Source organism: Phodopus roborovskii, unplaced genomic scaffold, assembly GCF_943737965.1.
Source record: "Phodopus roborovskii unplaced genomic scaffold, PHOROB, whole genome shotgun sequence".
NCBI lineage: Eukaryota > Metazoa > Chordata > Mammalia > Rodentia > Cricetidae > Phodopus > Phodopus roborovskii.
This window is the reverse complement of record NW_026125264.1, coordinates 2709843-2736205: the sequence shown is the minus strand read 5'-3', so window position 1 is coordinate 2736205 and position 26363 is coordinate 2709843. Positions and strand designations below refer to the sequence as shown.

Below are 26363 nucleotides of genomic sequence, written 5' to 3'. Positions count from 1 at the left end.
TTATCAGTAAATGTTTGATTTGTAAACCTGCTTTATACACATTTATGCCCAGGCAGGGGTTGTTTCTTAGGGGAAAAAGGGCTAGATAATGCTCAGCTGGTAGTGTTTGTCTAGCATGCATGAACCCTGGGGTTTGAACCCTAGCATTCTTGTAACCTCCTGCAATCTAGCACTTGGAAGGCAGAGGTGTCAGGATCAGAATAGCAAGTTTGAGGACAGTCTGGGCTATGAGAAATCTTGTCTCAGAAACAAAGAAGCCCAAACCAAAAAGGGGTGGGGACAAATGGAAAAAAAAAAAAATCAAATGTAAGAGGCCCTGGCCTAGTACAAAATGTGTATGCACACATTGAATTTTTTCTAGTGGATGCAAATTAATTGTTGATTGTAGCACTGACCACGCCCATTGGGGGTGGAGCGATGGGCGGAGGTGACCTGAGGAAGGAGGTGGGGGGGGGGGCAGGAAGGCGCTCTCTCGCTTTCTGGTGTGACCCAGACAGGAGAGGATCGGGTTGAATTTCCTGGTGTTCATCTGTCTAGGTTGTAAGTTATTTCTCCCTGAATAAACATCTATTCGGCCTATTTGTTTATCCTGATCCTTATTTACCGCAATAGTTGATAATGTTTTGGTTTAATTCAGTACTTTTAGACACTATCATTTTAGCATTTGGTCAGTGTTTAGAAATTATTGATGATGTGTTAAGTCTTCAAAACGTGATGTGTGGCTTCCACTTCGGGCTCATCTCAACTCAGACAATCTATATGGCAGATGCTGGTAGCCTTATGTTATTAGTATCAAGAAAACATATGTCCCAGATCTAGGTGAGAAGGCAAATAGACATATAATGCACTTAACAAAGGTCACAGTTGACTGTGATGGAAACAAAGCAGATTGGATGGCTAAGAGAACCTATTTGAAAGGTGGCATTTGAGCTGAGACCTGACATGGCTATTTTCAGAGTGGAGAAGGACAGAAAGACGGAGGCACTGCAGAGGCCTGTGCTGGGGAGAGTGTAGCCTGTGGGCAGAGCAGGGACAGATGGAGCAGAGGGAACTGAGGCAGGAGCATGGCATGGGCTGAGAGTCCCTACACAAAGAACCCTCCAGGGTACAACTGCGATTAACATTGTCTTCTCCGTGGGACAGAGATCCAAAGGGAAACTTAAACAAGGGCCCATGACATCTGGCTTAAGGGTTTAAGTCCCTCACTGTGTCCCCCACTGACCCTCCTCTTAGGAAAGTCATCAAGGAGGCCACTGCAGCTGTGCAGGTGGGAGATGAAGACAACTTGGGAAGGGGCAGACAAAGATCTTGGCTGCAAAGAAGGGGAGGCACTCACTATGTATGAATATCTAAGGGTATGGCTGACAGGATATGCAGACAGAGGCGGGTAGGGAACGAAGGGATTACCAGGTTCCCTGACTTGAAAAATCACTCTGCCACAGAAAGGAAAACATCAATAATTCAACCACGTGGTTATTGGATGTCAAGTTGTAGGTGGAAGATTACACCAAAGATATGCTGATGTTGAGTCGAGTCTCCCAGAAGGTCTGGCCTTCTGGGAGTGGGGTGTGGAGATGTGCATTTGTAATTACAGCATCCAGAAGATAGATGCAGGTGAATCAGGAGTTCAGATCCAACTTTGGCTACTATATGAAATCTTGTCTCAAATATACACATCCTGGGGTGGGGGTGGGGAATTATAAAAGGTCCTGGAGACAAGGTCCCATGTCAGAGTCCTAGGTGCGAGAGCCGATTTTCTCAGGTTATTTCATCATTAAAGGGCAAGCCCCAGTAGCCCTTTGTGTCTCTGCTTGTTAATTAAAGGGAATGATCACCCCCCCCCAACCCTCTGCAGAAGAGGGAGGAGAAAAGAAGTTATTAGACATCACACATTTAATAGCTATGAACTATTTGCTCTGCAAGTGAGAGCTATTGAAAAGCTCAACTTCTTAAAATGAAATGACCGTTATACAAAAATTCTGCTAAAACACATGTCTCCCTGGAAACCAGTCCATGGCTCATCATGGTAAGCAAAATGATGGCTCTCAAAGACGTCCACATGCTAATTGCTGTCAACTCTGAGTGTGCTGTGTTATACAGGAAAGGGACAGGGCAAGGGTGGATTAAACTCATTAATCAGCTGTCACGAGGTGGAATGTTGCTTCATAGACAGTGAAATCCCCAGTAGTGTCCTCACAGGTGGCAGGGAGGGATCTAATGACAGAATAAGAGAGCACAAGAGGTTCTGGTTTTAAAGGCAGAGGGCAACTGTGGTGAGGGAACTGTACTTCTGAGCTATTTTTTTACATCAAGTCAGTAGAGCATCTATCTCTAGGCTGGCAAGATTCCTTGAAAAGAATCAAAACACACTTAAAAGATAGCCAATGTCTTTGGAAATGTATAGCTGAGCTTGGAAGGTGGCTAAAAGGGGGAGGCAGAGTCTCTACTCAAATAAGAATGGGGAAGGACCCCAGTTTGTCACTAACGACTCCTCAGGGTGGAGACTGCTCATTTTATAAACAAGAGACTTCAGGAACTGCTGGTGGAAATTTTAAGGCAACAGAATTATTACTTTTTTAATAGCTAGTAGTAAGAACTCAGTTGTGTGGGTACCTTAATTCATCCAGTGAGACCCATTCCAGGCTTCTTCCCAGAACCTTGAGATAACACAGTCATGATATTTTTAAGTCACAAAGTTTGTGGAAATTACTAGTGGCAATCAGAAACTCTCTGTTGTCCTTAGGAGAAACCATCTCGTAATCTTATGGCAGCTAATGTGCTATTGAGTAAGTTGCTTAAAGTCTATGAACCTCACCCTTATCATCTATGAATGGGAGGGAGGACAAGACCCTGCAGGTTTGTAGTGTGACTAAAGTGCCCAGTGGAGACCTGGCATGCAGGGTATCATCATACCCTCGTCACGGAGCCATCCACAGGTGCTAGGTATTTTCCACACTCTTCTTACCTGAATAAACAGGCCACACCTCCTTGCTATCTCACCCCCCCTGCAAAGGTGCAGCTGGCAACACTGGCTGGGACCCTGCATTTGAGTGTGTTCACTAATCTTGTAGAGGACCCTGGTTTGGTTCCCAGCACCCACATGGCAGCTCACAGCCACTTGTAACTCTCGTTCCAGGAAATCTAATGCCTTCTTCTGGACTTGAAGGTTGCCTACATTCACATGTGCACATACCCCTACCACATATATGAATAATTAAAAAAATAACATGGCAGATTTCATGAGTACCTTGTGACCAACACAGGCCGTGCAATGCAGCTTCACAGAGCTTGGAAGTGCAAAAGAATCAGAAACCCTTGCTTCGGAAATGTCCCAGACAGCAGCAGCCTCGGTTAGTCTCCAGATGACAAATCTTTTGTATGGCCTTGACCTTGAATGTACACAGGATCCAGGGCATGGAGCCATGAGGCTACAGTGGTTCCTTCCTGGCTTCGGTTATCTCGGAGCCAGGATGGAGACTGCTTTTATTTTGTGCAACTGATGTATTTAAAATCCTAATTTATGATTGTCTTTATTTACATTCCTCAGAAGGTTTGCTGTTAGTTTCTAGGGTTTTTTTTTTTTTTCTTTCTGTCGTTCCCCTTTCTTTCCCTTCTCGCCTTACCTGCTCTCTTCTATCTCTGTCCCCCTCCTCTTTTTCAGACGAGTTCTTACCATGTAGCCCTAGATGGCCTGGAGCTCAATATATAGTCAGGCTGTACTCCACCTTGCAACAATCCTCTTGCTCCATTCCTCAAATGCTAGGATCACAGGTGTGCGCTCCCATCCCCTGTTCATTTGAATTTCTTCTGCAGAAAATTCCCTGCCTGGGATATGTAATATTGTCTGCTTGACAGGCTCTAGAACCACTTGGGGGACACCTGTTCTTTTTTCCTTTTAGATACTATGGGAGGAGTTCGTGAGGATTTAGAGGAATTTTTCCAGAATGGAGTAACAAATGGTTAGAGAAGCCCTGAGATAGAGATAAAGTGCAAGTTGAGGTTAGGACAGAGGAAGAGAAAGTGCCTTCAGTAAGGGTGGACTTCAGAGTGTGGGGATGGGGAATAAAGGTCAAACCACCAACTGGAAACAGGTTGGAGACTGCATGGGAGGAACAGGGCCATGGAGGAGGTGGAATGAACTTGGGAGGTCTGCCCATGGGTATGGAGATGACGGAATGTGTGTTCCACGTGCTCAGGCAGAGAATGACTTGAGATGGACAGTAGGAGAAGTGGGCATCAGAGCACGACGCTACAGCAGGCATGGTGGTTAGCTCTGGCACACGAGTGGCGCTTATGAACTATGATTATAGCATGGCTTGTGGCTGACACCTTTGATCCCAGTCCTTAGGAGGTGAAGACAGAGACAAACAGACCTGTGAGTTTGGGGCCAGCCTGGCAACATAGTGCATTCTAGGACAGCCGACACTACACATTGAGACCCTGTCTTTAAAAGCAAATATATATATATATATATATATATATATATATATATATATATATTTTCTGTTTGGTGTATTTCTCAGTTGTAGAGTGCTTGTCTTTTATACAGGGGGCCCTAGGCTCAATCAATATCTAGTGCCACACACACAAAACAGAATTTTAATGATAAATAATGGTGGTAATAATAATAATAATAATAATAATAATAGCTCATTTTTTGAGGCTGAATTTTATGTCACAGTGGCTGACTTTAAACTCACTTTCTAACTAAGGATGTCTTTGAAGCCTCCTGTCTTTGCTTCCCAGGCAAATGCCACTGTGCTGGGGTGCTTAAGAGTTAGAGATAGTAGCCCACTGGTGGTGGTGAACACCTTTAATCCCAGCACTCTGGGGGCAGAAGCAGATGGGTCTCATTGAGTTCGAGGCCAGCCTGGTCTACAGAGTAAGTTCCAGCACAGCTAGGGCTGTTACACAGAAAAACCCTGCCTCGAAAAACCAGAGGTGGAGGGGGGAAGGGAGGGAAGGAGAGAGAGAGAGAGAGAGGGAGGGAGGGAGGGGGGAGAGAGATGTACAGGTGTGATTGAGGCAAGAGTTGCGGAGTTCAAGGTCATTTTTGGTTATGAAGTGAGTTTGAGGCTAGCCTGGGCAACGCGAGACCTTGTTTCAAACAACAAATTCAAACCCAAATTTAAAAGCAAAAACAAAAACCTGACAACCAGGCGACCTGGTGAGGAAACTTCCTTCAGTAAGATCAAAGTACTGCATTTTCTGAAACGTGACCATTTTTCAAATGCAGCACTTTCGGATCGAGGGAAGTGTAGCTGTACAGCTGGACAATAAGTGCGGCGGGCGGGCGAGCGGCCAGCCTCTTTCAAAGCAAAAAGGTCGGGTATCACTTCCAAGAGCCCAGGTACTAGAGAACTTCCACTATCTAGAGGTGTGGCCTGATACCATCCAATCAGAGTGGCGAATCTGGACACCTCCCTTTGTTGCCGTGGTAACGAGACGCACACGCTCTCGAGGGCGCCTGTGGCGGTTTGGTTTGGGCCCATGTCATGTCGCGACAGAAGGTAGGAGTGACACCAATTCGATGCTTTTGATGCCCTTAGAGGAAGGAAAACCGCGGAGGGATTCAGAACGGGAAGGTCGGGGGCAGTTATTAGAGAAAAAAAGAATACGCTCATCTCTCTAAGGACTACAAGTCCCTACATACCGTGCACCACACAAACTGCGGCACATGCTCCGCGAGACTGGAGAGCTGGCGGGAAATATTGAGTCTAGAATCTAAACTACACTCAACGATTTCTGTCGCTCCTAGATACTTTCCTGACTTAAAGAAATCTCTAGAGACTCTTTCATCCCCCGTTTGCCTGTCTGTCCTTCAGTCCGTTTATCCATCTATCCATCTCCCCCCCAAAAAAAATCTCCGTTAGTGGCTTTTCCAACCCCTTTGCTGATCCTCAAATCAAACAAGCTCTTGCGCCCTAGGAACTGACAAGACAACTTTGATTTTAAAATCAAGAAAAATGAGATCGCAAGAAGGGAAATGAGTCGCCCTAGAACCCAACCTTCTGGCCCCAACACGCTTCTTACCTCTTGTTTCAACTTCTCAGAATGCCATCTCTGTTTCTTTCCCTCAGAATAGAAAGTGAGTCTGCCTACCAGCAGAGTGCTATGAATTTACTCCTCCCAGGATTCATTATCCCGTCTAGCGTTTGCTTAGCATCCATCTTTCCTTCTAGACTCCAGGATGGACTTGTTCCCTGCATCCCTGTACCCCAGCGCCGAGCAGAGGCGGAACATAGCTATCACTATTGGGTGACGGCTGTTGATCAAGTTAGAGAAACTGAGGCACTATTCTGACTCCTCTGTTTTCGTTTCCTATGTCCAATAAAGTCTCCTCTTTGAACTCTGTGGGTTTATAATGAATTTATTCCTCCACTACCATTATGTTAAGTCATCACGATTCACTTCTTAAAGTAACACTCTTTTAACACTCAAGTTGGGAGACATCTTACTATTAAAGTGTTATTAACAAAACAAAACAAAGGTCTACTGCAGTAGCCCTTTCCATTTAGCCTGTTTTCCTTTGATGCTGAAATAATTAAGGCAACATCATCTTGTTCTGACAATATTTTGTGTTTGCCTAGATGGTTCTCAGGCCCTCTACCCCTGTCCTCCACAGTGGTCATGTCTACCTTGGCAGCACATTTGAAATTTCCATGGCCTTGACCATGATTTAGTTGTATTAAACAAAATAATTAAAGTAAACTAAAATTACTACTAGAAACTATATAAGTCAAAAATAATTGGCACTTTATAGCTAAAATAATTACTGCACTGTTCCAGGAATGAACGTTTCAAGGTTACTTTGACCCTCATCTAACTTTGATGTGAATTATGTCTGAGGTTTTTGCCTTTAAAAACTATGCACCCTGGATCTTTAGCCACAAGAATCTCAAGCTCTTTCTTAGTCTGGCTATTAATAAAAAAGGACTTAAAATTTTTAACTGGTTTAATCAGAGTGGTTGTCAATAACTATCTTACATGGATCATTTTAATACCAACTAGCAGATGGGATCATTTTCTTCAAGAATTAAAGAATTACAACACAGAAAGTGGTCTCAAGCAAAGCGAAAGAAAAGTTTATTGGCAAGCATTATAGAGTCCTGGGGTGGAGGAGGAGGTCCCAGAGCTGGGAAGGCCATCAATTCCTAAGGGGGTTTGGGTTTTTATTTGGGCTTAAGATGTTTCACCTGGTGATCTTCCCACACTCCCTCTTTATCAGTGTGAAAGTGTCTCTGTGGCCTTTCTATAGCAGGATTGAGTATCTTTGTTCATGATCACAAAAACAAATACAGTAAGACCCTGCAACTGTAATAAGGTTCCTTATCCCATTGGACCAGGACAGAGATGCTTGTTGGCTGGCTGGGATAAGAATTGGTTCCCCAGCCAGACACACACATACACACACACACACACACACACACACACACACACACACACACACACACACAAACGCACGCACGCACGCAGAGGAAGTTGGTAGAATAGAAATCCATAAAGATTTTTTTTCAAAGGGGAGGGAAAGAAATTTCCCTGTGCCATTTTTCTTTGTGTCTCTTGGGGCAGAGGTAGTTTGTACTGCAGATTGACTGGGGCCAATAATTGGAACTGAGAACTGAGGGTTCTTCCTGAATCCCAGACCCTTCAGAGGGTCCTACCCCTGGCAAAGGTACTCATTAGACTAGATTTACCTTTGATAGATGAGAGCCACCTAGCTACTCGCCCTCAGCTGAGACCCTAGGTGTGTCTGTGTGCCATGGGAAATCCAAGCTTCCAAGTTGCCGGACACAGAGAAAGACTGGGGGAATGGTGTGCCTGAGCACTTCCTGTAGCTCCACAAGCCTTGCATGCTTCTCCTTCTGCTCGTTTGTCGCTTGTATACGTTGTCATATACAAATGATGCAGTAGTTCCGATAAACCATTTGATACTCCAAAAAAGACAGAAAAGACAATTTCTTCTGAGAACCTGTAACCTTGGATGGGTCCTCAAGACCTCTGGGAAAGGCTAAGCAAGGATGCTGACATCGCATTTATAGTTAGTGCCCAGCAGAGAGCTTTCTGTGAAATGGTGAGGACCTGAGTCAGAATGCCAGGAACCAAGATGAAGCCATGGCAGCACCTTTCCTAATCCCAGTGCCCCTGCAGGGAGATGGGAGGTGGGAGCCTGAAGGCCAGCTTGTCTCGCGTACAGAGCAGTGAACAACAAGATGGATGGCAGCGACTGATACTCAGGGCTGCTCTCTGACCTCTACATATGCCGCAAGGCCATGCACTCTTACATGGAAAAATGCATGCATCCACCACACACACACACACACACTGTGTGTGTATTTGACACACACAGTTCTTGTGGTGTCAGGCAGAAGTAAATGTCAAACATCTCTGAAGAACCAGAACTTGATGGCTGTGATTGGTTAGTAACATAATAATTATCAGTGAAAGATGTTTTCAGTGAATTTCATAGTATTTTCATAGTGACATAAAAAGATACCCCAAGTTAAAAAACATTAAATGAAATATTTATCCTTGAAAAAGTAGGGAATAGCAGAAAATTTACCCCTTTTAGTACAGGACAATTATAAGAACTTATAGTAACACCATTCTTTAAAAACACATTCTTATTACATTTTTAAATTTATGTGAGTGTTCATATGTGCTCCATAGCCCATGTGTGGAGGTCAGAGGACAAATTGTAGGAATCCATCCTCTCTTTCCACAATGTGGGTCTCCAGGTTGAACTCATAGAGTGAGGCTTGGTTGCAAGCACCTTTACCCACTGAGCCATCTTGCTGGCCTCAGCAATATCATTTTTAAAAGTTGAAACAGGAAATGCCTTAACTTAGGGCCAGATGTAAGTTAAGGGCACTTGCACTAAAAACTTACAGGTACTATAGTAGGGTATAGTCACTGCAACAAAAATAAACAGAATACAGAAAAGGAAAAGTAAATTTGCCTTTGTTTATAGATAACATGTATACACATAGAAAATATGAGGGAATCTATAATCTGCTTCCATTGATGGTTCAGCAAGGGTGCTGACTATAGGTACTACACATTAATCAATTTTGCTTCTGTATGTGTCTGTTTCCAGTTATTATTGTAGTAAGCTACCATAAGTCTATTGGCCTAGAAAGTTTGTTATCTAACAGGCCTACTGGTTAGAAGTGTGAAGTGAGGTGTTGAGCACTGTGGAAAGCTGTATTCCTATGACTGGCTATTCATGCCTGTTCTGGTATCTAGTGGCTGTCCTCTCGCACTGGCTTCTGATCTCCCTTTGGTGTCAAAGCCCATCTTCCTCACAGTCATCATTCTGACACTTCCACCTACTTCATCCATAGTTGCAGACCATCGTGATAACATTGGATCTATTCAGATAGAGTGATCTCTCCATGTAAGGTCACTGGAGTAGCCATGGAAGCAACTCTTATAAAGGAAAAACACTTAATTGGAGTGGGTGGCTTACATTTTCTGAGGTTTAGTCCATAATCTTTATGGCAGGACATGGTGGTGCAGGCAGACATGGTGCTGGCTACATCTTGATCAGAAGGTAACAGGAAGTGGACTGAGATATTGGGAATGGCTTGAGCATATATGAGATTTCAAAGCTTACCACCACCGTGACACTTCCTTCAAGATGGCCACACCTACTTCAACAAGGCCATTCCTCCAAATAGTGCCATTCCCTATGAGTTTATGGGGGTCAATTACATTCAAACTACCATAATCTACTCCCTGACCTCCATAAGCTTGTAACAATATCATAATGCAAAATGCATTTAGTCCAATTTCAAAAGTCCCCATAGTCTAACACAGCCTTAACAATGTTTTAAAGTCCAAAGTTCAAAGTCTTTTCTGAGATTCATGCAATCTCTTAACTGTAATTCCCTATAATATCAAAATCAAAAAACATATCACATACTTCCAACATATAATGGCACAGCAGGATATGCATTACCATTCCAAAATATTGGGCAGAGAGCATAGTGAGGAAATACTGGACCAAAGCTGAAAACCAGCTGGGCAAACTCCAAGCTCTGTGTTCTACAACAGACACTCATGTCTCTAGAACCTTGGGAGCAAATCCCAAGTCATGAAGGACCTCTGTCCTATGACCCCAAGAAGCTGGCTTGTCCCAGCAATGTGATTGAGAGTGGAAGAAACCCCCTACTACAAAAGAGAACTATCTCTTGTGAGGCACTTGATGTGGTCATGTAAGACTTGTGCAGACAGTTCAGTTAAGCTATAAACAGACCATCCACCCATGGAAACAAGGTGACAATGGATGCGTAGCCACTACATCTGTGGTACTGTGTTAAAGGGCAGCAGAAAGGCCCATCTACCCTGAAGATGTCATCCTGAACAGGAGCAGTTTCTTCCCTATTCATGCATGCCTCGGGGAGCAATCCAGCCAGGATTGGGGCCAATCTTTTTGGAACTTAATTGGAACCAAGCAACACCCCTACCCATAGAGGACTGAGTAGGTCTTTTGGGGTGTAAGGAAATCACTCTAAGAAATGGACACAGTCTGAAGTGGAATATTAGTTGAACATGTGTTACATTTCATTTATGCTGTGGAATATTTGTTTGATGATGCAAAAGTGTATTGCATTCTTTTATGGTGCATTTGTTTAACTTTATAAAGCTGTGTTACTTTGCCTGCCTAAAACTCCTGATTGGTTTAATGAAGAGCTGATCATCCAATAGCTGGGCAGGAGAGGGATAGGCAGGCCTTGCAGGCAGAGAGAATAAATAGAAGAAGAAAGAAGGAGGAGAGAGAAAAGGAGAAGAGGAGGAAGACACCAGGGGCCAGCCACCCAGCCATAGAGCCAGCAACAGAGTAAGAAATAAGAAAGACATATAGAACAGAGAAAAGTAAAAGCTCAGTGGCAAAAGGTGTATGGTATAATTTAAATTAAGAAAAGTTGTCTAGAATCAAGCCAAGCTAAGGCCAGGCATTCAAAAATGAGAACAAGTCTCTGGGTATTTATTTGGGAGCTAGGTGGCAGGTCCCAAAGAACAAAGATTAAAAACAAAACAAAATACCAACTACAACAGTCCCTTCCTAGATCTTGTGTACAATCAACTCTCAAAGTTAGAATGGAAGGTCCAGACTCCTCTCTTAGAGCCAGAGGTTCTCTCAGCCTGGGCTTTGGGTTGGCATTTGAAGCACTGACGAGCAGACCTTCATATAGCAATCTTGCCTGTGGTACAATTCTCCAGTGATGAAGAAATGATTCCTTGGTAAGCAGTTAAGCTCTGCCCTGATTTCTGGTGATGATGAAGGCGAACACAGCCAAGCTGGATGTTCATGCCTGAGGACGTACACCCCACTGAGTGTAGTGGGTTGAGCAGCTCACTCCCTGAACCAGGTGGAGCAGAGAAGGTGTGTAAAACCAATTACATCATTTTTCTTTTCTCCCTACAGAATCAAAGTTACAAGGCCCATGGATTGTCAAAAGGAAAAGAGCGGTGAGTGGTCTCACTCAATCCATACCTACATGATTGGCCCTTCTTCCTGCCCTCTTTCCCTCCCCCACTTTGCTCTATCCCTGCCCTACGCTTTCTGTCTTTACCCTCCCCACATTTGTCTTTTTGAGTTAGGGTTCTCCATTTGTGGCATAGGCTGGCCTTGAACTCACAATGGGATCACAGATGAACTCCTTGATATCAGCCGTCTCTCCATTACTTAGTTTATAATTGTGACTGTAACCATAGTAACCATAGTAACAGTCTGCTGTGCAAAGTCAGGCCCCGGGCCACCCCGCCACTCCCTGTGCTGTGTCATCAAATCCCTACCACCACCCTTGATGCAGATCTGCTAACATGTTCACTATCGAGATGGAGAGACCAGACTCAGAAGAGCCAAGTGCCTGCCTTGCTGGAAACCCTGCACTCATAGGGCAGGACTGGTTGGACTTGGGAACCAGTCTTGTAAACCCAATGCTTGTAGTGTACACAATTCCTCCTCTCTGGCACTCTGCATCCATAACAGCCTGGGCTCTGAGTTCAGCACCTACTAAGCACAACCCACCTGGACCAAGCAGGAGAGCCACACTCTTTACTGGAGACTTCTGGAGTGTTTGCACTGCACACATTATATCGAGCATTTGATTTTTACTGTTCACTGATGTTCCTGGGGCTGGTGTGCTGACTTCAGCCAACTCTCGGGGCTCCTCCAGCCTCTCTGTCCATATGGTTGGTACCATCTCATCAGTGTCAAGTCTCTCTCTCTCTCTCTCTCTCTCTCTCTCTCTCTCTCTCTTACACACAGAGCTCCTTAACACAGCCCCGGGTCTTGACCCTGAACTTTCATCCCTACCCTAGTGAAGTCAAGAGCGCTTCAGTCAACAGGACCCACCTGGCTCTTCGTACCAGGGCACCTGCCAATTAAAAACCCTGTTTTATTTGGCTACAATTAACACAACAGCAAATTGCATTTCTTTCCCTAGTGGGATGAAATCGCCACAGTGTGGCTGCAGAGGTTTGAGACCAACCCTTTATGATTGTGTTCATTCCTCATGGGCACTCAGTGGCTGCTGCAGCTCCAGCCTTGGAGTCACAATCCAGTTGGCCTTGGTGGTTCACATCTGTCATCTCAGGCCTACTGAATACTGAAGCCTAGTCAGGAGGATTGCGAGTTAACATCTGCCTGTGCTACATGAGGGCCTATCGCATAAAAGCAAAACAACAATAACAACAAAGACAGAAAGGGGGTGGGGTTCAGGGCACACCCCTCCAAAATTTTCCCAGAAACTCAGCCTTCCTTGTCTTTTTATCTTATTGATCATAACCATGTCACAGGGTCATCCCTGACTGCTCAGGAGTTGGGGACATAAGTAGCCTGTTGGTTTCATTTCTCCTCTGCATCCTGCTTTTGTCATATAAAATTGCATTTTCAAAAAAACAGTTTAAAAAAAATGGCTGGGTTCTCATACCTTTAATCCCAGCACTCAGGAGGCTGAGGCAGACAGGCTTATCCCTGTGAGTTCGAGGCCAGCCTGGTCTACAGTGCGAGTTCAGGACAACCACCATGTAGTTTTAGTGTTGACTAGTGGGGCTCTGAACAAGTGGAACTTTGTTCCAGGCTGTTCCATAGCAGATCCTAGACACGTGGCTTATCTGGTTCCCCGTGAAAGCCTTGGGTGTGTCCCCCAGAAGCACACTCCAGATAATGACCCAGAGAACGATATTTGGAAGGTGGTTCCAGGAAGTGGGGAGAGCAGGTAACCAGGGGGAGGAAACTGGTGTTGCTGAGGCTGGTGGGCTCCATCTGCCCAGAGAGTGTAGCCTCTGAAAGCAGATCTGGAGAGTGGCTCCAAGTCCAGCCACTGGCTGTGCTCTGGTAGGGGATGGAGACTGTCTCCTCATAGCTTCAGATCTGCTCTGGGCCCTAGTGAGCCTGGGGGAAAGTTCAGGGGCTGAGGAGGAAGGCCCTCTGGTTGGCATTCACAGAGTGGAGAATGCCCGGGGAAGATGGGCAGGCTGCCACAGTGCTGTTTCCACAGCAAACGTCAGCAATCAGTCCCTGACAGAGGTTCTTGCACATGTTTCTGAGGACACCCAGGAGCGTACTTGGCCGAAGCACTGAATTCAGAGGTTTTGAATTCAGAGGTTTTGCAGGTTCAAGGGCTGCCTCTGCCAGCACAATGGCTGCTTCCTCCCAGTGTTTAAGGGCTTGCCAGTTTCATGTGCACAACACAATAGTGGGTGTTTTGTTTTGTTTTTGTTTTTGTTTAGTTGTTTGGTTGTTGTTGTTTTTTTTTTTTTTTTGAGATAAGATTTCTGTGTGTAGCCCTGCTGTCCTGGAACTCGCTCTGTAGACCAGTCTGGCCTTGAACTCACAGACATTCACCTGCCTCTGCTTCCCTAGCACTGAGACTAAGGGCATGCACTATCGGCTCCACTACTACCACTGCCTGCCTTGCTGGTGGTTTTAATAGGCTCAATGCTGCCCGTTCACTTGCCCATCAGCCTCCTGTGATAATTACCATCCCTCCCCACCTTCATGAGAACACTTGGTAACTGCTGCTTAATATTTTCGCTAGTCTGATGGATATGACTCTCTTTCTTGTTTAGGATGAGGTACTCCTTTGTAATGTTTTACATGGTCTCTATTGCTTTTTAGCCAAACTTTCTTATTCCGTTTTTCAAGTTATTTGAGAGCAGTTCTCCTCAAGGCCAACCTCACATGCTTGAGACCCTGTTTCAAGGAAAACATTTTTTTTTTTTTTTTTTTGAGACAGGGTCTCTTTTTCTCTCTAAGTATCCCTGGATGTCCTGGAACTCACTATGTAGAACAGGTTGACCTCAAATTTACAGAGTCTCCTGCTTCTGCCTCCTAAGTGCTGGGATCAAAGGCAGGCACCACCGTGCATGTCTAGAAAAAATATTTTTTTATTCAGTCTGTTGTTCTGTTAGAGGATTAGAAGAAAATCCATCCATAAAGATATATGGCTGAAAAGGGAAGATCATGTCCCTGAAAGAGCTGGAAGGTAACTCCCAGGGACATTCACGACCTGTGACCCTGTGGGGTCACAGTATACATGTTATGGTTTGTCTATCTGTCTATCTGCTCCCTGTCCCCCCAAACTGTAAGTTTAATCCCAGAAGTCTAGTGTTGATGATATTAATTTGGTTATTTAGAGGGAGACTATTGGGAATGCCTTTTCTGCTTTAACTGATATGATCACGTGACTTTGCTTCTTGAGTCTGTTACTGTGATAAATTACATCAATTAGATTTCCTAACACTGAGCCAGCTTTGCCTCCTGGAAATGTTCCACTTGGTTACGAGGTATAAGTTCTCTTCTCCTCCTCCTCCTCCTTCTCCTTCTACTGTATTGTCGAATATCCTCTGCAGGTGTATGTTTATGAACATACATGTGTGCACCTGTATGCACAGTGATGGAAATGTAACCAGGGTCTCCCACATGCTAAGCAAGTGCTCTGTGGCTAGCCATACCCTAACCCCTCACCTGTAGCTTTGTTTGATACATTAACTGTCTGCTTCTAATTTCACTATCAGGTTATACTACAGGTTCTCTTCCTTTTCCTGGAAGACAGTGTAGAACCGAGGCTACCTCTTTAGACATTTCAGGGAATTCATTCTCCAGTGAAACCCATGGGCCCAGGTACATATTTGGGGAATATTTTCATACTATGGATTCAGTTTTTTTGTTAGATATACAGCTACTCAAATGTGTGCCACACCGGGAGAGCTGCGGTGGTCTGGGCTTTTCAATGACTGTGTCATCTTGGCTGCCACGCTTAGGTGTGCAGAGACACTACTGTACTACATGCTCTTACTGTAGTCTTGGTGTCTGCAGGGTCTGTAGTAGCTGCTCCCCCCTCCCCGCCCTTCTCAATCCACATCTAGGTAACAGTGTCTTCTCTTTGCCAGTCTTGCTGATAGATTTGTGAACTTTATTGATCTTTCAAGAACTTTAATTTTATTGATTCAGTTGATTCTTTTCAGTGGTATTGATTGGTAATCAGCGCAGAGTTGGAGGGACAACCTCATGCCTGCATAGGGGAAATTCAGGCTCCCCATCCTTTGGCCTCCTAAGATAAGAGACAATGGGAACTCCTTACTGCCTGAGGCAGATGAAAGCCTCTGCCTTGTATTCCTCCTTCTCTGCACCATCCAGTGGGGAGCCAGTGTTGGGTTACATTGATGCAACCTCATGAGAAGTGAGGACTCCCCACTTGGCCTCTGCTGTTCCCTTGATGCCTCACCAGAGTGCAGCCCTTGCTATATATTCTGCTCTGGAAGGCTATTCTGCCTTGGGCTTCCCCATGCTGGAGAAAGCAGGCTGCTTTTAGAGGTTGTTTAGGGTGGATGGCCATTAGCATTTCTGGGTGCCCATTGGCTGGCTTTTTCATTTCCACATCAGGGACATAGAGAGGCAGAAAGGAAGCTGGGGAAGTCACTAGTGCTAACTAACCCTTTGGTTCAGGGTCCCTAGGCAGCCTCCTGTGTGCCATTCAGTCTTCTTACATTTGTTTTCTACATAATGTCTTGGGTTTTTAGTTGCATTAGTAGGAAGAATAGGGAAAAGAGCATCTGCTCCATCTTTCCAGCTGAATGCCAGGGGAGGGTTTCTGCAAGTACTTACCATGTGATATAAGAATTAGCATATGTGAGACAGCCAGACCTTGCCTAGCACATAGTAGGGATGTGAGAAATGTTTGCTTTTTGTTTTATCATTTGATTTTTATCTTTTGATAAGGTCTTCCGTAGCCTAGTTTGGCCTTAACCTATTTAGTCAAAGATGACCTTCACCTGATCCTCCTTCCTCCACCTCCCAAGCACTAGGATCACAAGCATGAACTACCATGCCTGACCTACTATCTCTATTATTTATTTTGTGTGCATGGGTATTATGTCTGTATGCATGTTTGTGTACCCTGTGCATGCCTGGCACCCACAAAGGGCAAGAAAGAACACTAGGACCCCCCTGGTAATGGAATTATAGAAGGTTGTGAGCTGCCATGTGGGTGCTGGGAGTTGAACCTGGGTCCCCTGAAAGAGCAGTCAGTGCTCTTAATCACCGAGCCATCTTTCCAGCCATCTTTATTATTGTTACTGTCATTTTGAGATAATGTGTCACTTTGTGGTCCAGGCTATTCTGGAACTCACTCAGAAATCCAGGCGGTCTTGAACTCATGGCATCCCTCCTACCTCAGCTTCCTGCATCACAGGCATGCACTATATGGAGTTTGCTATTTTTCAATAGCTCCAAGATGCTGAGAGTCTCGGTTTGGCTAGTCTAAGTGTTGGCAGGCTATGGTACCGAGCTCTGAGATGCAGTACTTCTGGGAATGGCATCTGTGGGTAGAACCTAGCTTTTCTTCCTGCCCTTTGTCCTGATCCCTGGGGACATCCTAGGAAAGTCACGATCCTGAGCATGTTTTTTGCTGTCTTATGTTTCAGAGAGCCGAGAACATTAATCCGTTTCAAGACCACACTCATGAACACTCTCATGGACGTCCTGCGCCACAGGCCTGGATGGGTAGAAGTGAAAGAGTAAGGCCCTCTCCTCCCTCCTCTCAGCTTCTCTTTCTTGGTGTCCCAGGGCCGGGCTCAATTCATCTTCCTCTCAGTAGCTCCTTGGTAGCTCCTGGGACTTGCCCTAAAGCGGATGTGAGGTTTCTTTAGCACCACAGTGTGTTGCATGCTTTGTTAACATCACTGCTATTGCATTTAAGCCCTACAAGCATCTAGTATGATGTGATATCTAGCCAATTGAGTAAGACACTATGGCGTGTGCAATGGTTATCAACTGGCAACTTGACAAGACCTAGAATCATTTACTGGGACAAGCCACTAGGTATGTTTGTGAGGGCGTTTGTAGATTAGGTTAATTAAGGTGGGCAGATCCATTTTAACAGTAGGAGGAACCATCCCATGGGCTTTGGGGTTGTCACTAGTTGAATGTAAAGAGGAGAAAGACAGCCTGGCACTGGTATTCATCACTTCCTGCTTTCTGACTGTGGGGGAGGGGGGAATTGACCAGCATGCTCCTGCCACTCTGATGGGCTGTACCCCTCCAACTCCTTCCTCCCTTAAATTGCTTCTTGTTCAGTGTTTTGGGTGTAGCAATGAGAAAACGAACACAGCATGCCAAGTGTCCGCCCCGTAGGATTCCAGCCCAGTTCTGGGTGATTTCTGCACCGTCAGTGTTTTATTGCTCTCAGCAGAAACGTGGAATGTGATCCCACAGACCTGCTGACAAGCTTACCAGGGACCAGCCAACCCTTACTAATCTGTGGCCTAGAGTGAGTGACCTGACCGGCAGGCCTGCATTTCTTCTTTTTGTGTTAGACTCTGGGGACAGTGACAGAGGCATGTGTCAGTAGGTGCAGTTACCAAGGGCTGAGGCTGGAGTGTGCATCACTGTACTGCCTGTGCTACAATCTGTTCCACTAATCGGTCAAAGGCCTAGAGATTTAAATAAAAAGGCAAGACAGCAGGTAATTCGTGCAACAGGAATGCTGGAATGCTGAATGCCATTTATTGAGGGGAAGGAGCAGGGTTATACACTGACTCACAGCACAGTGGAAAACAATCTAGGGTCAAGCATGCAAGTTCTCAGGATTAGTTCCTCCCCAGAAGATGGGTGTTAGCAAATCAAGAAGAGTACCAAGAACTACTCTGGTGCAAGATGTTCCAGCCAACAGCTTCAGGCTTGCTCAAGGTGCATCGGGAGTCCATGCAGAGCCCTACACATCACAGAAACCCACAAGAGTCTTTGGCAGGCAGAAGTTCCTGACATGAAAGTTCAAAGCCCCCTCCCCATCCCCACTCCCACAATGTGAAGCCCATCTCCTTCTGTTTTCCCATTCTTCTCTCCTCTGAGTGAATTCTCATCTTAATGATGAGGCAGAACTTCAGTGTTGCCTTTAAATAGCAGTAGCGAGATAAATGGGATTACCCCACACAGCTGTCCTGGCAGAATTTAAACCATGTGCCATAATACCTTACCATAAGGAAGTCTGGAGAATGTACGCCACATGTTCCCAGATAAATGCAGATAATTCCAGCTGGGTATGGCGGTGCATGCCTTTAATTTTAGCCCTTGGGAGGCAGAGGCAGGCAGATCTCAGTGAGTTCAAGACTAGCCTGGTCTCATAGCAACAGTCAGAGTTACATGGTGAGATTCTGTTTTACCTGTTGCTGGTGTAGTTTCTGTTATTGTGGAGAAAGAAAAGCATAGATTTAAGAAATAGGGACCAATAGCTAACCATGCCAAGACACCCAAAAAGCAGCCCACTGTGTCCTGATCACTAAGCTGCCTACATACCCTGTAGAACTTAACACAAACCAAACCACAGACCTTCCACCTCAGATCTTCCAGAAAAGTGCTATTATGATCCCCATTTCACTTACAGGAAACCAGGGCTCAGAGTAATGAAAATGCCATTCTGAAAGCACTCTGCATGGAAAGCCATTGAGCAGGCAGGGTGTGTACCTAATGCCTTGTCTTCAGAATGTCTGCTTGTCTCCACCCACTCCCAGCAGCCTTCCCATGAGCGAGGGAAGAGAGGAGCAAGGGCTGTGAAGCCCAGAGCTTCCGTGCAGCAGAGGATGGACTCTGACTAAACCAGCCCACTGGAAATGATCACCTGCCCATGGCAGGCTGCACCCAGGTGGCCCTCTCATTATTATTCAGTGCTAATGGTGCAGACGGTGGCAGCTGCCCTGGGTTTGCCATGGTCATCATGATCACCCTGGGGACAGAATGGCTTCTGGACCTATGGGCACTGGCGTATTGTAGGATGAGTCAGGGAGTTATGGGACAAGCTAGAGGGGAGTGAAGAGCCTGGAAGGTGATTCGGAGAAAAGGGCACTGTCCCCATTTGCTGTGTGTCCTTGGGTCCCTCCTTGTCCCTCCCAGCCTGATCAGGTGGCAGGGGATCTGAAGATGATACTGTGGGAGTCAATGGCTGGTCTTGGACTGGCTGCCTTAAGAGTTGTCAAATCAGGCCGGGTGGTGGTGGCACATGCCTTTAATCTCAGCACTGGGGAGGCAGAGATCTCCATGAATTTGAGGACAGCCTGGTCTACAAAGTGAGTTTCAGGACAGCCATGGCTGTTACACAGAGAAACCCTGTCTCAAAAAAAAAAATTTTTTTAAAACTAGTATCCCAAATAGTAAGTTTCATGATGGTGTTTTCACAGGCGTATGCCATTGTATTTGCTCATCTCCACGTTACTTCTCTTCTTCCTGCATCCTGCTGGCCCTCCTCCCTAAGTGGAGATGGGTAGTTCCTAACAGTGCTGCTCCATCCCACAGGCCATTTATTCTAGCCCATGTGATTTATTTGGAATTTCCCCAGAGACTCACTTGTTCCTACTTAAACACCAGCCTTTCGTATCATGTGGCAGTGATTACCAGTTTGTCTCAGTACGTATTATTTTCCCACTTAACATTCAAGTAAAAGCAGGGATTTGGCTATTGAACTTTTTAAAAGTCATTTGGAGCTTGTTGGAAATATCGGGCCCACATGCTCAGAGACATTCCCACACAGTGACCCTTGCAATGGACAGAAGAATTCCACGCCACCCCACACCGCTGAAGGCCAAGTTCCTATGTGTGACTGGCATACGGGAGAAATGCCCATCCCCCAGTCTTTAGCTGCTGGAAACCGCAACACCCAGAAGAACTTGTTAGCCACTGTTGTCCTTGCTCTATAGAAATTTCAGCCCTCAGCCTCTGGGACATTTGGCCAGCAGCTCCTGTGTGCAGGCCAGGGTTTGCCGTGGCCACAGCAAAGTGTCTTGTCTGTGTGATGCTGGGGCGTCAGCCCGAAGCATCCATGTCAAGGTCACTGTGTCAGCAGTCAGCTTCCGTCATTTTTGCCCGCACATTGAGAACTCATTGTGCCATCTGCCAAAGAAGGTTCTCGTGGCTTCTCCCTGTCCTTGCAGCCTGCAGCCGCTGGGATGAAAGAGACAGTGTAGGCCTGTGGGAAGTACAAAGGACCATGACATTCTTCCTGGCTTGGTCAGGGTCAGGACTGGTTCAGTTCCTCACTCCAGGTAGCCACCTCCTCACCTCACTGCTGTTTCAAGTTCAGATCCCTCAAGGTATCTTCCAAGACTGAGCCTACTCGGCCACAATAGAAAAGAAAAAAAAAAAAAAAAAAAAAAGCAGGGGGTGGAGGGTATTTGAGGAAGTTTCCATTGTTTTTGCAAAATATCTTCTAAGACATCTACTTAAAAATGGAAAAGGATACTAGGAGTAGTGGCAAACATCTTTAATTTCAGCATTAGGGAGGTGGCGGCAAGTGGATCTTTGTGAATTCAAGGCCCCCTTTTTAAAGTAAAAGTTTATTTGGTTCTGGAGGTCTTGGCCCATGATCAGTTGGCCATTTCCTCTTAGGCCTATAGCAAGGCGGAACAACATGGTGGGACTTCGTGGTAGCCAGGAAGCAAAGTCAGAAGCCAGAGAGGCGATAGAGCCAGTCCAATATCACCTTCAAGGACATGCCCCTCAGCATCCTCTGGACCACATCCCATAAGGGCTCCCCCACCTCCTAGTATTGCCACAGGCTGATGGTTAAGCTTTCAACACCCCAGTCTTTGGGGGACAACCAAAATCCAAAGTAACGCAGCAGGGTGGGGGCAGAGAGGGTGGATTTATTGTTCTAGCACCCTACAGTGCAGCCTGCAGAAGCAGCAGTGAGTGCCTGATGGATGGGCTGCAGGGTGTTCAAGCAGGGAGCATCCTGAACCTCAGAAATGGTTGGGACTGGAGTAGGTGTGACCAGTCTGTTGAGAAGTACTAGAAGGCATTCTGGGCTGGGGGTGGCTGCATTTGCTGGTACCTCATGGAAGCCAGCTGCTGCGGCCAGCACACAGACACACACAGACACAGACACACAGACACACACACACACACAGACACACACACACAGACACACACAGACACACACACACACATACACACACACACAGACACACAGACATAGACACAGATACACAGACACACAGCCACACACACACACACACACACACACACACCACGGCTCATGTTGTGTTCTGGTAGACCCTGGCAATGCCTCAGTCCTCAGGTCTGACCCTTGTCTTCTCCACTGCAGTGAAGGTGAATGGGATTTCTACTGGTGTGATGTCAGCTGGCTTCGTGAGAACTTTGACCACACCTACATGGATGAGCATGTGCGGATCAGCCACTTCCGAAACCACTATGAGGTGAGCCCCAGCTTCCAGGCCTGAGAAATGGGAATGGTTCTAGACTAGCAGGCTGGCTGTTGGAGTCCTTTTGACTGTTCCTGCTACTCTGAGGGCCTGAGGACAGAGGCTGGGATCAAGAGGTGGGCGGAGAGCCAGCAAGATGGCACAACAGATAAAGGCTTTTATGGCCAAGTCTGAGGACATGAGTTCATTCCCCAAGACCCATAGAGTAGAAGGACAGACTGACACCCAGAAGTTGCTCTCTGACCTCTGATACTAGTGGGTTATATCAGTTAAATAGTCACAGTACTGGAAAAGGGCTCAAAAGGAAACCAAAGCTTATTGGCAAGTGTTAGAACTTTCTAGACAGAGAGGGGCCCAGAGCTGGGTACTGCTGACTTTAAGGGAGCCTGGGGATTTCTCTAGGGTTCAGGTATTCCTATCTTGATAACCCTCCTTACTTGTCCACTGGTTTTTTGTTTTGTTTTTTTGTTTTTGTTTTGTTTTTTTTGTTTTTGTTTTGTTTTTGATACAGGGTCTCTCTATATAGCCCCTGCTGTCCTGGAACTCACTATGTAGTCCAGGCTGGCCTAGAACTCTCAGAGATCCACCTGCCTCTAAGATTAAAGGTGTGGGCCACTATGCCAGGCCTTCAATTGGTCTTAAGGTGTCTGTGTGTCCTTTCTGTTGTAGAGGTCGGGTGATTTTCTGTCCACAAACACGGAATCTGTAATTGGACCACCAGCCTTGGTGCATGAGTAGGAAAGCAACCACTAACAGGGATCTTGCCTTAGTGCACAGTTACAGAAACAGCTTTGGTTGACTAGGGCCAGAGTGGTCCCCCATATGGGGGAAAGAAACACACTGCTGGTGAGGCTCACCATCTGCCCTGTCCCCTGATGCCCAGCTTACCAGAAAGAACTACATGGTAAAGAACCTCAAGCGCTTCCGGAAGCAGCTGGAGCGCGAAGCGGGAAAGGTAGAGGCAGCCAAATGTGACTTCTTCCCCAAAACTTTTGAGATGCCCTGCGAGTACCATCTGTTTGTGGAGGAGTTCCGCAAGAACCCCGGAATCACCTGGATCATGAAGCCTGTGAGTGCCTGTGCAGAGAGAGTCAGGGTGGGCAGGGGCAGGGTTGGGGGTTGAGGGTGGGCATCTGGGATTCTGGGAATAAATTCCTTCTGTCCTGTGAGGTTCCATGAAAAAGAAGCAACTCTGTCCCGTAACTATGCTATAGGTGTCCTGCCTGAGCGCCCAGGCTGGGGAGCCTGGTATGGGGCAGTCCCTCCACACCCACACCCCCAGGCTTTGGCTCCCATAGAGAACCCTGGGACATGGCAGAAAAGTGCCTTTGCTGGCCTCCTGAACTAGACACGTGGGGAGTTCCGTACCCGGCCCTTGCCAGATGCAGTGTGTTTGGCGGCCACTGCTTTATACTCTTTAATTTAAAAAAAAAAAGTGTTAGATTTATTTTTATTTTATGTGCTTGCATGTGTTTGCCTGCATGTGTGTCTACACACCACTTGTGTGCAATACCCACAGGGGCCAGAAGAGGGCATCGGACTCTCTGGAACTGGAGTTTCACACAGATGTGAGCTGCCATGTAGGTGCTGGGAATTGAACCTGGATCATCTGGAAGAGCAGCAAGTGCTCTTAGTTGTTGAGCCATCTCCCCAGGCCCTGACTTCCAATCTTGCCAAAGTCACCTAAGACCAGCAGTAAGAGCAAGGGAGCCCCCCCCCCATGTCAATTAGACCAGAGCACTCAGGCTCACCCCATCTGCCCAGTGATTCTACCTTTGAGCCCACTACTGGCTCAAATTTGCTTATTTTGTCCTGGCTGTCCTAGAACTTGCTATGTAGACAAGCTCCCTCAAACTCAGAGAGATCCCCTGCCCCTGCCTTCTGAGTGTCACACAGGTTTGTGATACTGTCCTGGGGAAGGCAGGGTAAAGGGAAGGAACTTCTTGGACTCTTGGAAATGATAAGAAAAATAGCCTAGAGTTGTGCATGTGATGCTGAGCTTTTCACCTAACCGATGTGCTGTGTGTCTAATATGCACAGCTTCAGGGAAACCAAGTCCTGTGACAGTCGTGGGTCAGTTCTGCCCCAGTTTACCTGTGAAGCAGTAGCTGGCCCAGTGGGCCTTAGCTCAGGGCAACACAGCTCTCACTCAGGTGGAAGAGACAGAATTAAAATCCAGGAACTTATGAGGCAAGGCAGGAGGAGTTTTACACGTTTACAGCCAGCCTAAGCTGCACAGTGAGTTGCAGGACGGCTTGGGCAATCCAGTAAGACCCTATCTCAGGAAGGAGAAAGAAAAACAGACAGATAAACAAAACCCTGGGTCCAGCTGAGTAGAAGCAGCACCTGTTGTCATTCGCCAGCCAGCATGCCTCAGCTGTGGGATGCATGCCTAGCACTACCCACAGCTGTCATGGTATTGCCACTGACAAAGGCAGAGGTCTGGGAAAGGAAGCGACTTAACATGCAATTGCTGGTTCCCAGTTAGCAGAAAGTCCCGCCTGGTGCAGCTGGGGCTGCCTGCAGCTCTCTGCTCATCCTTACCTTCACCAGATTGCCTCACCAGCCTGTTGAGGACTCTGGGGGCCACCTTCCTGGGGGACATTGTGGACCAGAATGTTTTCCTCTGCACTACCTTTCCCAAGTCCATCCCCCTCCAGGCACCTGTGCTAAGTGGCTACACCTTCATCAGCCAATCCCAAACCCCTTCACTTCCCAACAGAAGGCTATGCCCTGCCGCTCGACCTCTCCCTCTTCTTAGGCACAGAAAATATAAGGGGGCTTTGGCTGTTCCCCATCCCACCCCACCACAGTACCACTCTGTAGACTCTTGGGGCCCTAGGACCATCCATCTCTCAGCCTTACTCTGTTAGGAATAATAAGAATAGGCCTTCAGCCACTGGACACAGTAGTACACACTTGCAATCCCAGCACTTGGGAGGTAGAGGTAGGTGGATTAGAAATTCAAAGTTATCCTTGGCTACAGAGCGAGGGCTGTGGTTTAGCCTTGCCAATCATGTGAACACCAGATGTGGTGGCTTGTGCCGACAATACTGAGGAGTTGGAAACCTCTGGGGCTCAGTGACCAGCCAGTCTGGCTGAATTGCTGAGCCTCAGATCCCAATGAAAACTCCTGCCTCAAAAAGCAAAGTGAATGTGCTGGGCACCTCGCCTTTAATCCCAGCACTTAGAACACAGAGGCAGCTGGATTACTGTGACTTTGAAGCCAGCATGGTCTTCATAGTTCTAGGACAATCAGAGCTACACAGAGAGACCCTATCTCAAAATGAAGAGCTAAGGTGAATAGTTTCTGAGGAATGACATCTAAGGTTGACCTTTGGCTTCTACAAACACATGCAGATAACTGGTACTCGAACCACACACCTGTGTGTGCCCCAACACGTATAAATGTGCACGCACAAATAAAACTTAAAAACAAAACAAAAAAAAAAAAAAAAAAAAGATTGAGCAGACAAATAAATAGGTCTTTGGGTTTGGCCATGAAAAGTCCAGTCTAAGGGCTGAGGACATAGCTCAGAGGGGCCCTGAAATAAAGGTAACACAAAAACAGAATTTAAGTTCTGTCTAGTATAAAAGAAATCACACACTTCCAACTTCTACCCTGTGTGCCCTAGCATCCCAGCTCCTCTGCCAGGATAGAGGGCCTGGGCCACTGCAGCTCTTCTAGTCACTCTCAGGGCACAAGGCGGCGCATGTGTGGGTCAGGACTGTACCGGTCCATCAGTCTGTGTGTCCATGAAGCTGCTCTAAGCCCAGGTTGTGATAGTGTGGACAACCTCAGCTGTCCCCGACTCTAAGGCACTTTGTTATTCTGCTGAGTCTGAACGGAGGGTGTTGAGGCTGTCACTGAAGCTTCTTGAGAGGTGTCCTACATGGTTGGTAAAGAGCAGAAAAGCCACCTCCAGGGGTTTAAGCAAGAGTGTGTGACTGCTGAACTGTCTGTCTATCCAGGAGTCACAAAATAGTGCTTCATTTAAATCCACTTTTTTGGAGACAAGTTAGACATGAAAACCAAGTCACAGAACAGTGCTTTATTTAAATCCGCTTTTTTGGAGACAAGTTAGACATGAAGTCTGAACAATGTCTTCAAGGTAGAGAGGGGCGTATACCCATGGCAGAACAGTGGCTTTCAGCCAGGGTGATGGGACATGTCTGTAATCTCAGCACACAAGAGGCCGAGGAAGGAAACTGTTTTGGAGGCTAGCCTGGTCTATCAGGGAGTTACAGACCAGCCAGGGCTGTGTAGCAGGATAATCTCACAAACCTCCTAAAAACCTCAATGAAGAATGGGGGTTTTCAAAGCATAAGGTTTGAAAAGTACAAAAGAAAGCAGCTATGCTCAAATGCACTTATTAAAACCACATTAGTCTGGGCCCTCCAGGAAGCAGATGTCAAGAAAGACTAAGTATGCCAGAGCCCTGCCTCTTAGAGAAAGTGAGCAGGGCCCAGCAGGGCCAGCTGAAAGATCTGGAGGGAGGGAAGAGGTGGGGAGGGAGAAATCAGGAAAGTGTGAGAGAGAGATTCCTATTGCTGCACCTGCCCCTCCCCCCTTCACGGGCACTGTAGAGCACCAAGCAGGGTAGGGTGAAGGGCAGGGTGAGGGGTGGGGGAGAAGT

General features: G+C 46.5%; 1 protein-coding gene across 3 annotated transcripts in view; it reads left to right on the top strand.

Annotated features, from left to right (window-relative positions):
- Positions 1-5414: 5414 nt before the first annotated feature.
- The window catches only part of Ttll9 (tubulin tyrosine ligase like 9), a 40083-nt gene continuing 19134 nt past the window's right edge, over positions 5415-26363 (top strand). For 2 of the 3 annotated variants that reach the window (XR_007835030.1, XM_051193230.1), the window contains exons 1-4: positions 15194-15276; positions 16939-17031; positions 21609-21720; positions 22610-22795. Coding sequence is in view for 2 of the 3 variants with exons in the window: in XM_051193230.1 (XP_051049187.1) it covers positions 15203-15276; positions 16939-17031; positions 21609-21720; positions 22610-22795 (465 nt within the window). In the remaining variant the exon portion in view is untranslated. Of the gene's footprint in view, positions 5511-11431; positions 11476-15193; positions 15277-16938; positions 17032-21608; positions 21721-22609; positions 22796-26363 lie in introns of those variants that run through there. The other variant, XM_051193239.1, reaches the window with a different exon arrangement.